The 13,299-nt window shown below is 38.8% G+C and overlaps 1 protein-coding gene across 2 annotated transcripts in view; it reads right to left on the bottom strand.

The window, feature by feature from the left end:
* Positions 1 to 13,299, bottom strand: part of LOC137182437 (anoctamin-1-like) — a 162,503-nt gene that overhangs the window by 111,306 nt on the left and 37,898 nt on the right. For both annotated transcript variants that reach the window (XM_067588643.1, XM_067588644.1), the window contains exons 5-8: positions 11,837 to 11,891; positions 9,610 to 9,658; positions 644 to 699; positions 343 to 384 (exon numbers count right to left, since the gene is read on the bottom strand). In XM_067588643.1, coding sequence (XP_067444744.1) covers positions 343 to 384; positions 644 to 699; positions 9,610 to 9,658; positions 11,837 to 11,891 — 202 coding nt within the window. The remainder of the gene's footprint in view (positions 1 to 342; positions 385 to 643; positions 700 to 9,609; positions 9,659 to 11,836; positions 11,892 to 13,299) is intronic.

Raw genomic sequence — 13,299 nt, 5'->3', positions numbered from 1 at the left:
TTGTGTTCATATACACAAATCTATAGATTAAATTTCATGACTTTTTCACAAATTTCTGTGATAATAAAATGGATCCACATGTATGGGTCACATTGCAAGAGAAAAAAAATATTCAGTGAACTGACACACGATTAGCATATTCAAACAGACCTAATTTGTTTGTGTTCCAGGATTAAAGCTGAAGTGGTGACAGATTATTTTGTGGTCCTAGTGGGTGTCTCAATGTGGACTCTATACTCTATGACCATGCATAAAGCTGTTGTGGTACAAATGCAAAATATGAATAAAAGTCTGTTAAGCTTCTTATACTGGCTTCAATAAGTTTAGAAATAACCTTCTTACCTTTCTGTCATTGAACTCTGCGCTCTCCTCATCAATATCTCCCTGAAAAAGGAAAGACAAGCAGTAACACTAGTCACTACACACACTGACAGCATATCATACTAGGATTTCATAATCTAGGATGGATTAATTCAGTAGTTTTAGTTTAGTAGTTTACTAGTGCCAGCATTTTTTTTCAACTAATCTTTTAGTGATTATTAAAAATGTGACTGATTACAACAGCTTCAAAAGACAAGCATATATATATTTGGAACCAGTACCACCTATAATAAAGATCTACTAGTGCCAGGATCCTACTTACATCATGAAGAGGGTAGGCTGCTGTATAGACACCACTGCCCAGGAGACTGGTGATACCTGCAGAGAGAACACAAACACAGGTGTTATAACAGGTGTCACATCTTTATATCAAAGCACAGTGAATATGACCACAACAGATTCATTGAGGCCTGGAGTTCTATTATTCATTAGTAGGCTACCTCCAGGTGGTTATGTGTGAAGCTTTGAGAACAGTGCATGCGTCCCACCTCTGTCACAACTCCATCAGAGGAGCCAAGTGAGCATTTTTGTTTGATGTGAACACTTTAACTTTCAGTTAAGTGTTACTTTTGCAAATAATTCAATTCAGTTCAGGTTCTCTGCAACAATGTTTACCCAACACTGCTCATAAGTCCTATATGTCACATTCAAAACTTTCGACTGCATGTAGTGTCAACTAAGGAAAATCATGACATCACGTCAGAATTTAATGGAACAAAACTTGATTTCACAAAAAGAGCATGTGAAGGATTACACAAATGTCCAGCAGCTACAGCCCAACCCCTGCGTGATTCTGCCTGAAACAATTTAAGATTATGTTCCCATGAACACACCAACCCAGATTACCATCACGCTGTCTCTCCTGGCTGGGCAGACTGAGAGAATGATATTCATCTAAGGAACAGGTGGTGTAATGTCCTGCAGGTTCTACTTCAGTCCTAATCAAGCTTCACTCCAGCTGTTTCAGGTTGCTGTTATGGTCTCCATCACTCACTGAGAATGCAACTCTGCCCTTCCTTGATGGATATGAACTGGGAGTAAGGTGCTGGAAATGTTAAAATACAAGTCATCAAAGTATTTGAGAGTCCTAACAAATCAATTTAATTTTTGTCACTAGGGTTCAGCCATTGAATCTATTTGTAGCTTGAGTATAAATTTGGGCTAATAATATTAGGAATCATAAAGCTGTCATGTACTGTAAGACAAAAGGCTTCACTTTTACATAGTGGTAGGAAGTGGTGATATGTTGTCCATCTTCACATGCAGTCTATGGGAAATAATGGTCTACTTAATAACTACAAACATTATCATGTTGCACTGGGGTGGAGTTGCTCAACCCAGTCTCACATCAAAATGTGTAATAGCTACATTGGTCCACAACACAAAACATATTAGTTACTATAACGGCTCTAAAATTATGAGATGCCAATGTTTTTGGGGTTCTTTTGGCCTATTCTTTTCTATTGGCCTACATACAATATTTCTATCAAGAAATGTGCATTTTATTTTCATGAATTTGTTCAGTAAATGTATGATGTTTAGTTTGATTGTTTGTTGCCCCCTCTCCTTGTGTCTTAGTCCTTCCCACCTGAGATGCGAGCAGAGGAGGCAAGGAAGAGACATGAAGAGAGAGGAGTCGAGGCAACAGGCATTTAACAAAATGAGACATACTCACTTTGGAACCATCATGTCAATTAAATATAATGTGCAGCAGAACCGCATCATCTGTCCATTGTTTTGTTATAGCCTACAGCTGTATTTTATGATCTCTGACAGATGAGCATAACAGTATCCATGACAATGTATATATTTGCTTTTAATTCAAATCAAAATGTGGCATAATATGACAAGAATGTATGGATGTCATACATTGTTGTATGTTAAAATACAACAATGTACACACACACACACACAAACATATATATGTATATATATATATATATATATATATATATATATACATATATATACATATGTATATCCTTTATATATTTCACTGTGTGAATTCTATTCTTCTTACAAAAGAAACGCATTTCTAAGGGGCTAAACATGCTTGAAAATTTTGCACATGCATCAGAAGTGGTGAAAAATTTAATATTTTATGCTTCTTGGACATGTGCGTGGCAAAATGGCGCGAGGGCACACCTTAGAAAGTTTCAAATTAAAAGCCCCCACCTTTAAATTTGACGTAGATGAACGAAATTCGGCGTTCTATTTAAACAAACTCCTCTTAGAGATTTCACTCGACCAACTTCAAATTTGGTCAGTTTCATCCAAAGACCTTTACAATGAAAAATTATCAAAATGTTGACTGACAAGATTTGCCGCCTAGCCAGGGCCATTGCCGTCTTCGATGTTTCACCATGAAGCGGGACGTTGTTGTAACTTGAATGTACATTGTCCAACCTGCAACAAATTTATCGTGCTTGATAAGAGTCCTGGCCAACACATCTACATTTTAGTATTGAGTCATAGTCGGAGCGCCACCTACTGACAACAGGAAGTCAGGCTGATATGACAAACATCATCTGATAAACATGGAATTTACATGGTGTGGTCTACATGATATACAGCGACATGACATACAATTGTTGGTGCTCTCTAGTGCCTCATAGTGGAAACAGGAAGTCATATTTAACTACTTCATGCAATGTCCAGTAAAAGCCCATGCCTGAAAACATCCACATGCCTGCAATAAAAACCCTTTGACTGCGTCAAACCCCGACATGCATGAAGGTGCGAAGGCCCGATCATTGCTGCTAGCAGCTTTAATTAGGGCCCGAACACTGACAGTGTGAAGGCTCTGTTGGAATTTAAGGAATTATCACACTGTCAGTGCTCAGGCCCTATTGTAACTCAAGGAATTTTTCTCTATTATTGTTATTTTTCTTCCGAAACAAATGCATTTTTGAAGGCCTAAACATGCATGAAAAGTTGTTTTTTTTTTAAAAAACTTTGCACATACATCAAAAGTGGTAAAAAATTAAATATTTTATGGGTCTTGCAAAAAGGTGGGGCAAAATGGCTCGACAGCGCCCCCTAGAAAATTAAGAAAATTGAGCCCCTAGACACGGATTGTCGTAGAAGAACAGAATTCGGTATGCATATGTATCATGACAAGACGCAACAAAAATGTCTCTTGGAGACATACCTTAAGTCCAACAGGAAGTTGGCCATTTTGGATCAAATTTGTGATTTTGACGCCGATTTTGCCATTTCCAGGTTACATACTTTAATGAACTCCTCCTAGAGATTTGACCTCAGCAACTTCAAATTTGGTCAGTATCATCTACAGACCTTGGAGATGAAAAACAGATCAAAACAGTGAGTTTTCGACATTGCCAAGGGGGTGTGGCCGGGCAGTGAGTTTCGATCCTTCGCCATGAAAATTGGAACAGCCATAACTCCGGCATGCATGATCCTAAGAGAGCCAAACCTTTTGTGCTTGTAAAGAGTTCCGCCCTGAACACATCCATGTGTCAATATTGGATCTGAGTCATAGCACCACCTACTGGCAACAGGAAGTAACATGTTTTATGCTTTGACTCTCTGTGGGTAGCACGGTGATAGGATCCACCTCAAATTTACTCAGAATAGCCTCAAAACCTTGGAGTTTGTGTTGTCTGAAGTTGGTGACTTTTTGGTTGAAAGGTGTTGCCATGACGACGCAGTGAATTTTGATGTCTCGCCATGAAATTTCAAAGCCTTATAACTTGACTCCACATTGTCTGATCTTTTCCAAATTTTATGTGCTTGTTAAGAGTCCCGGTCTGAACACATGTAAAGGCCCATATTTAGTGACAGTCATATCGCCACCTACTGGCAACAGGAAGTTTTAAGTGCCACTCTTTTGCAAACTACTCCTAGCAGGTTAGTAAGAAACATAAAATTTGGTAAGCCAAGGTGTAAGACCTTGATGATTATAACTCCTGAAGCCATTGTTCATCACAAAATACGAAGCTGTTTTTAAGGGCCAAGACATGCTTGAAAACTCACAAAACTTTGCACACACATGGCAGGTCTTACAGTCTATAATATCGTATCGGTGGCTGGCATAAGTGTGGCAGAATGGCTCTACAGCGCCCCCGACAATATTTCAATGAAGCAGCCCCCGCGCCACATTAAACCTACCTGAAAATCGGTACACATGTATCATGCCAGGGTGCACAAAAAAGTCTCTTGGACCCATAGCTGAAACCCAACGAAGTCGGCAATTTTGAATTTAGTTGTCAATTTTGGTGATTTCGCATGTCTTATATTTTAACGAACTCCTCCTACACAATTCATCATAATAACTTCAAAATCTGTGTGTGTCATCTAGACTAGTTTGTGATCAAAAGTTATTAAAAGATTTAGCTATCGTTGAAGCGTGTGGCTGTGGCGTGGCGTTGAGTTTTGATGTTTCGCTATTACAGAGGAAACTGCTATAACTTTAGTGTAAATGCTCTAATCTGCCCCAAACTTTCCATGTTTGATAAGAGTCCCGGCCTGAACACATCTACATGACAATATTCAATCAGTAATGCAAACTGGCTCCAGAGTGCCCCCTATGAAATTTCAAGGAAGCAGCCCAAGCAGCAGGCAAAATAGAGGACAAAGAAAGTGATGTTTATCTCCTTCTTGCACTGTCTGAAAACAGCCCAGGTCTGAACACATCTACATGCGAGTGACAGAAGCCCTTCAACTGTGCCACATGGCGACTTACACAAGGGTGCGAGGGCCCAATCATCGCTCCTTGCAGCTTTAATTATTATTGTTCCTCTCCCCAAAGACTTGCACTTTTGAGGGGCAAAAGCTTTTCGAAAACTTATGAAACTTTGCACGTTTGTAAGAAGTGGTGAAAAATTTGATATTTTATGGGTCTTAGACATGGGCATGGCAAAATGGCTCCATAGCACCACCTACAAAATTTCAAATTTGAAGCCCCTCCTCCAAAATCAACTAAGATGGACGAAATTTGGTAGGCACATGTATCTTGTCCAGACGCACAAAAAAACGTCTTGGAGTCATACCCTAAATTCAACAGGAAGTCAGCCATTTTGAATTTTATTTCAATTTTTGCGCAGATTTTGCCACTTCCAGGTGTTGTATTTTAACAAACTCCTCCTAGAGATTCTAGCCCACTGAATTCTAATTTGGTCAGTGTCATCTAAAGACCTTTGTGATGAAAAGCTATCAAAATCTTGAGTTTTCACTGAACGCCATTGCGACAGTGAATTTCGATGTTATACCATGAAACTGCTGCTGTAACACGAAAGTACATTGTTCAGTCTGTCCCAAATTTCTCATGCTTCAAAGGGTTCTGACCTGAACAAACCTATGTGTCAATTTGAGTCATAGTCATAAAGCCACCTACTGGCAACAGGAAGTTACAGGTGCTGTACTTTTATGACCTGTGCCTAGCAGGATGAACAGATCCACCTCAAATTTGGCCAGCTAAGTTGTAACACGTTGATGATGCTAAAGGTGAAGCTTTTGAGCTTTCATCAAAAGTTGTTGCCATGGTGATGTATTATCCGCCATGATACAGGAAGCTGTGTTTGAGGGGCTAGAGGTGCTTGAAAACTTACAAAACTTGGCACACGCTTTGGCTTTGGGAGTCATATTTATCCGCTTCATGCAACGTCCGATATTCATGAAAATGCATATACCTTTCAGTTGACCTCTACTAAATATGTTGCTGCATTAATGACCCTCTTCTGTAGCATCACCTACTGACAATGGGAAATTTAGTCTTATGTGACAAAAATCATCTGATTCACATGCTATATTTCAAGTGTGGTCTACACTTGAAATATAGCAAAATTAAGTATAATTAGTGAGTATTGTCTAGCACCACATAGTGCACACAGGAAGTGACATTTAACTTGTTCGTGCAATGTCCGATAAAAGCCCGGTCCTGAACACATCTGCATGCCCACAATAAAAGCCCTTTGACTGTGGTGCACTCCGGCATGCACAAAGGTGCCTTGCTTGCAGCTTTAATTATTATTATTATTTTTATTATTATTATTATTCTCCCCAAAGAATTGTATTTTTCAGTGGCTAAACATGCTCAAAATGTCATGAAACTTTGCACGTGCATCAGAAGTGGTGAAAAATTTAATAATTTATGGGTCTTAGGCTTGGGCATGGCAAAAGGACATGATAGTGCCCCCTAGAAAATTTCAAATTCGAAGCCCCTCCTTCAGAATCGACATAGATGAACATATACATAACTCATGTATCATGTCCAGATGCACAAAAAAGCCCCTTGGAATCATACCCTAAGTCCAACAGGAAGTCGGCCATTTTGAATTTACTTGGCAATTTTTGCCATTTCCAGGCATTGTATTTTAACAAACTCCTCCTAGAGATATAACCCGACCAACTTGAAATTTGGTGAGCGTCATCTAAAGACCTTTGCAATGAGAGTTATCAAAATGGTGAGTTTTCATTGAACTTCGTTGCCATGGCAATGCGGCGAACTTCAATGTTTTGCCATGAAAAAGGAAGTTGTTGTAACTTGAATATAAGTTGTACAATCTGCCCCAAATTCCTCATGCTTGATAAGAGTTTGGCCTGAATACCTACATGTGAATGATGAGTATTAGTGCCACCTACTGATAACAGGAAGTTACAGGTTCTGTACTTTTACAAGCTCTGACCTAGAGGATGCCCAGATCCACCTGAAATTTGGTCAGAAAAGCCTTAAAACCTTGAAGATGCAAAATGGTGAATCTTGTGAGTTTTCATGGCACGCTGTTACTGTGGCAACTCAGCAAATTTTGATGTCTCAACATGAAAATACAAAGTGTTGTAACTCAACTCCACATCATCACATCTTCCCCAGATTCCACATACTTGATAAGAGTCCCTGTCTGAAGGCCAATATCGAATCATAGTCACAGCACCACCTACTGGCAACAGTCATAAGCCCCATTCTTTTACTAACTACTCCTATCAGCTTAACCAGATCCACCTCTGGACAGCTAACTTGTAAGACCTTGATGACGCTAAATACTGAAGCTTTTGAGTTTTCATCAAAAGCTGTTGCCATGGCGATACATTCTTCACCATGAAACAGGAAACTGTTTTTGAGGGGCTAGAGATGCTTTAAAACTCATGAAACTTGGCCCACGCGTCAGAAGTAGGGAAACATGATATCCGATATGGGTCTTGGGTGTGGCAAAAAGAAAAAAAAATGAAATACCTGGGTACACTCAATATTGAAAAAGAGAGGAGAACTTGGTGAGTTTCACTGCTTGGTTGAGGAGCTTAAACTGTACCACGGCCACTTCAGGACGTACTTCAGGATGTCCGTACGTTGAAGCACTACTGCAACAGCTGGCACTAAGTTTGAAGAAGCAGAGGAGCAACTTCAGAGAGCCGATTGACCCAGAGCAGCGGCTAGCCGCATGTCTGAAGTAATATAATCATTATCATAATTATTTTTTTCAATTGTTGTGATAATTATAGGAGAGACACTGATTCAGTAAATGTTCAGTACGTTCAGTAAATACTCAGTAAACGTTGAGTACAATTAGACCCAGCAGTCTCCATTAGGTTGGGCGAGTTCAAAGTTGTTAAAACAATGGGGGGGTTTTGAATACATGTTTTCACACGTAATTTGTTAGTCTGTCTCTCCAGCCGCAGGAAATAATGGATTAATCCTGGAGAGCTATTGATGTAGCACTTCTCTCGTTATGAAAGTAACACAGCGATTATTTGACCAATGAGAATTTAGTTGGACGAGATCGACCAACTAATCGATCAGTCGACCAGCAGACTACAGCCCTACGCATTACCAATAAGAAAAGATACAGTGGCCGTCCTTGAAAAATGAGAGCATGCACAATTCACTATTTATGCAGACTTGCATTGAAAAAAAGATGGGCAAGTGCTTCAGACTTGGCACAAGGATTCTCTGTGGTCAGTGACTGCTCAGACAGTACAAAGGACATTGGATGAAGTCAATCTCTATGGGTGATGTCCAAAAATAAAACCATTGCTCACAAAATGGCACAAAACTGCAAGAATAAACTTTGCCAAATAACATGAAAATAAGCCTGATGAATACTAGCAGCACATTCTTTGGTCAGATGAAACCAAAATAAATTTATTTGGGGTCCAGCATGTTTGGCGTGGACCTGGCCAGCACACAAAATCTGGTCATAACAATAAAACTGCAAACTCCTGGAGGGACTGACTTGTAAATCTCATATCAAATCTTGCATCTCTCCTCACTCTTTTTCATTAGCAATGAAAACATATGTGGCGGTTGTCTATGGTTAAAATTACATATCACCGGCAACAGATTAAATCAGCTGTAGCTAATAAACATTAATTCTGTAACAGCTAAAATAGAAAGTTTGTCTGTTCTGTGGTAAATGTGTTCTCTACAGCAGGTGTCTGTGTTCAGAAAAAGATTGTTTGTGAGTGAAATCACTCTAATACCACTGTACGACTGCCGTTGGACTGTGTGTTTTTGTTGTTTCAGAGTGGAGACTGTTCTCTAGAGAAATGATCAGTTGATCACCTCACATCAATTCATATCATATAAACATTTGAATCTGATCAGCTCCAAAAACTGAAGCCTTCTATATTATTATATTTAGCTTATCCACAATAATCTCAAATATCTCTCAGCTTCTTTGTACTTCTTGGGGTTGGGTGAAAAAGATACCGGTTCTTCGTCATCCTCTGTCCACCCTGTGCAGTCAACAACAGCAAGGTAGTGGTAGCTGTTGGAGCTACTGAACTGCAGTGACAGTGCTGAACACCATCAATAATGCTTCTCTATGTATGTCCTACATAGATACATAGAGACAACGCAATGTTTGTTTTGTGATCCTTACACTCAGGTACGATACAACTTGACACCATGATGGGTGAAAAAATGTTTCCTGAATGAATAAACCCTTGGTAATGATACATAAAAATTAAATGGCTTGATGTAATAGACAAAAAATCTAAAAAAAACTCAATGGCTACCTAACACAGTAGTTTCATTGAACCAAATGAATGAGGACTAGAACCAGGTCTATAAGGCATATGGGTAATATATTTTAAAAATATATACATTTGGTTGAGATTAACTCAAAATACAAGCATATACCTGAGACCTGGATTATGATTAGCAAGCACTGGACTAGTAGTCTGATTTTTAACACTTAGCAGACTGTGTGTTAAACTAATCTTGTGTAATGTTGTTTTGTCAAGCATTGAGAGATAAAGATCCAGACTTACCCATGCTGTACTTGGCTTTGCATTTTGTTCTTTTTAGTATTTCAAAAACCTGAAAGTGGATGAGAGACAGAAAAACTGAATTTATTCAACATGATGCTGAAAAAAAGTTTTCAGATGAAAAAACTCAATGTACTCAGTGTAATTTGATAATTTGGTAATATATATAGTAAATCTATGTTAAAGCTCTAACCTGCAATTACAAGAATGACCTCAACCAAATCCCTGGTTGTTTCTGTTCAAACTGAGCCAAAAAGGTTCTGAAAGTTGCATGACTTCTGTGGGACTCACAGTGAAACTTTATTGTATAGTATCACCAATACTGTTGGATAAACCCTGTGTTCAATAACAATCCAGTGTGTTGAAGCCAATACGGGTGTTTTCATTTTGGGTGAAATTACTTGGACTTTGCACTCCTTTGCTATGGTGGAGGCCATCACTATTAAACAATATAATGCACCTTTGCACTCTATTTTTAAATGGTATGAAAGTTCCTACAAAGAGAATACAACTGCAGGAAAAAAGATGATCCATACACAACAAGAGGCTTCAAGACAAGCTTCATCACCACCGAGAAAAGAAATATGCTTAGGGTTAGCGTTTGTCAATGTACAGAACAATCACACACCATTCATTTACCACAGTACCATTTGGATAGCGTAGCCACTTAACTATTGGAGTGACCACCACTTCAGTGGCATGCACAGTGCAATAACCTGCATGTGCTGGCTGATTGAAATGTAATAAAAAGTTAGTGCTATGACATGACAGAGGCACATCAGGACAGAACAGATAGTAATCCCTCCTTTCATCATGGCAACAAACAGCTGCCAGACTGTGCTTAGCTTCCTTCAAAGCCTGGTTGATGTTAAAAACATTAACAGGTTACAAACCTTGTTTGTACATCTCTGGCCTGTAAAGGTAATGAAAGACCAAGGGATTGGTTTATCATTTTAATGTGCAGAGTTGTGCAAGGATGATCATTGTTCCTTTGCTCTGTTAATGTGTGCATGTCCTTGAGAGAAAGAATGAAGAAAGAAAGAATAGGAGGTCCACTCTTTTCCTTCCATCCTGGCTTAGGTCCAAATAAGGTTACATGCTGGGTCTTGGTGTAAACAGAACATGTTAAGGGGTCAAAGGTGACTTATAGCTTGGGGCTCTTGGTTTTTTGAGTCTTGGGGAAATGTGACTCTCGTGTAACATACATGTTCATGTAAATGTATATCTAGTGGCGGTGTATCGTTCGTTGTAATCATATAAGGTGATACATTGACCAATCACAGATCATTTCTCTGTCTCTGACTTGGGTACCGACTTGGTACCCGAGTCACACTAGGTTCAAATTCTACTCAGTCTAATCAGGTCGGGTTGGGTATACCTTTAATGCTGCTGGTATTGGGTCTGCATGTCAATACATCTAATAACTGAGTGGATCCAAATGGACCTGAGTGTATGAGGTATCAGCTCTGATTATGTGGTACATCACAATCACCATGGGGGTGAACGGTGTGTGAATGGAGTGAGAGGAGAATGTAAACTGAAGTCAAGATAATGTTTTTAGCATCAATGAGCTTCTGTGGGATTAGGAAGTGAAATTTTGTTTCATTTTTTTCTTTGTTTTGGCTCCACCCACAGCCCTTTCCTTTGTTGCATGCTTCAGTTATTTAATCACACAGAACTTTGTTGATTTATGTTTATGTTGAGTTGTTGCTTGTGAATTCTTTCACTGTGACCCTAAACAATAAATGGCAGTGCTTACCTGACTACATCGGCATTATGTTGCTTACTTCATCCCTATATTCTTTCCAGGTTGTGATGATTAATTCGTTAATAAAATCTGACGACTTACTGTCTGCCATATGGGTGTTCGCTTACCCGCTGCTCACCCCGGCTCCAGGACTCAATGAGTTGGACTATTGTTGTAGTAATTCACTTAGTTTCATGTTCATGATAACCATACCTGCCCTGTTAGCACAATTTAGCTAAAGAAGCTAACATTAGCCTAAGTGTGCACTCCTCTGTGTTCCCAGTAAACTAGCATAGCTTTGGTCAGAGGTAGCAGGGCATGTTTCCAGAGTGTGAAAGGTCCTGGCTCCAAACTAGTGACCTAATCTGCAACTCTGGGCTTCAAACCAGCTCCAATGCAAACGAGTGGGTGACATCACACCTCTCTACATCCATCTTTATATTCAGTCTATGATAAATAACAGACAAACATCAGTGGACTTACTATTGAACTTCTGGTTTTGCTGTCGAAGAAGTAATCTTTGTCTGAGAGGTCAAACCTATACACACACACACAAAAATAACAAAAAAGCACAAATATTTGTTACTGTCTGGTAATCTATACAGACATAAAGACATCTACACATTGTAGTATATACTGTACCACAGTCTACAGTAAAACTTTTTTTTTTTAAGAGAACTAACCCTTTTTGACCCACAAAATTCACCTCTCAGCCTTGATTTTAGAATGACCAAGATGCTCTTCTTCAAAATTGGGACCAAAAGTATGGCATCAAATAAAGCTCAGTAGAAGAAGTAAATAAATCATGTAAATGTGATCTAAACCATGAACACAAAACGGTAAGCGGGAAAAAAATATTAACATGCAAAAACCATCATTTTTAAACAAGAATAAAGAAATTTGCTGTTAAGCTGTAGTTCAGTAATCTATTATTCTCCAATTACAGTGTGGCAGACTGAGAGCAATTGGAAAAAATTAGGGAATTAAAACAGTTTTTAAGTGTTAAAAAGAGAAACTGAGTAACAGAGTGGTGAGGATCCCATGACTACCATATGGATAAAATGAATGCTGTGGAAATGTACATTTTATTAAATATATTATGAAAACAGGTAAACATAGGGGAAGTGTTGAGTTTGCATTAACCAGGGAACAGACGTAAATAGGAATAAAGGCCTGGTTCTCTTTGATACTGAGATAAATAAAGAATTAATAGTAATAATGATGCAGTCATTTTGTCTTAGCACTAGGATGTGCAGAGGGCCCAGTATTTGTATCTGTATTTGTTGAGGCAGCAAAATTATTTGTATTTGTATTCGAATAAGAGTGGAAAGAGGCCTAAAAATCCTGTTTTTGTTTTTATTACGCTTTTCATTTTAGAAAATTAAAGTGATACAATAAGTGTTCATGAATAAACTACCTTACAAAGGAGGTCCCCACACCGGGTCTCAAACTAGAGACTCTCAGGTCATAGATAACTGTGCTGACTACTGACCTAACTGCATTGCCAATGGACAGACAGACCTCAACTTATTTATACATCCATAACACAGAGACAGCACAGCATGTAATGTGTAGAGAAGAACTTCAAAGGTGATTATTGTTTTGCACTTTTCATTTATTGCCTATTTTATACACCTGAACCTTGTGGAAGGGACAAGTGGAACAACAAGTTATGGAGAGTCCCTTTAAAGCACTGTAGCTCAGCTTTAGCTCTGGGGAACACCCGTAACTCTGGGAGTGATTTCCAAATTAGGAAATGAGTCATGTAGCAGGTGGATGTGACCCCCCTTGTTGAAACATACTGACAGACATAACAGTGGAGCAGAAGACAGAGACAGATAGATAGATAGACAGAGATGCACGCTGGTACTTGACATGGTTTTTTTTTCTTCCCAAAATTTTTTTTTTTTTTTAATTTTTGTATGAAACAAATATTCATAAAAAAT

This window comes from Thunnus thynnus, chromosome 5 (genome assembly GCF_963924715.1).
Source record: "Thunnus thynnus chromosome 5, fThuThy2.1, whole genome shotgun sequence".
NCBI lineage: Eukaryota > Metazoa > Chordata > Actinopteri > Scombriformes > Scombridae > Thunnus > Thunnus thynnus.
The sequence above is the reverse complement of the archived record's forward strand: the minus strand, read 5'-3'. Positions and strand labels throughout refer to the sequence as shown.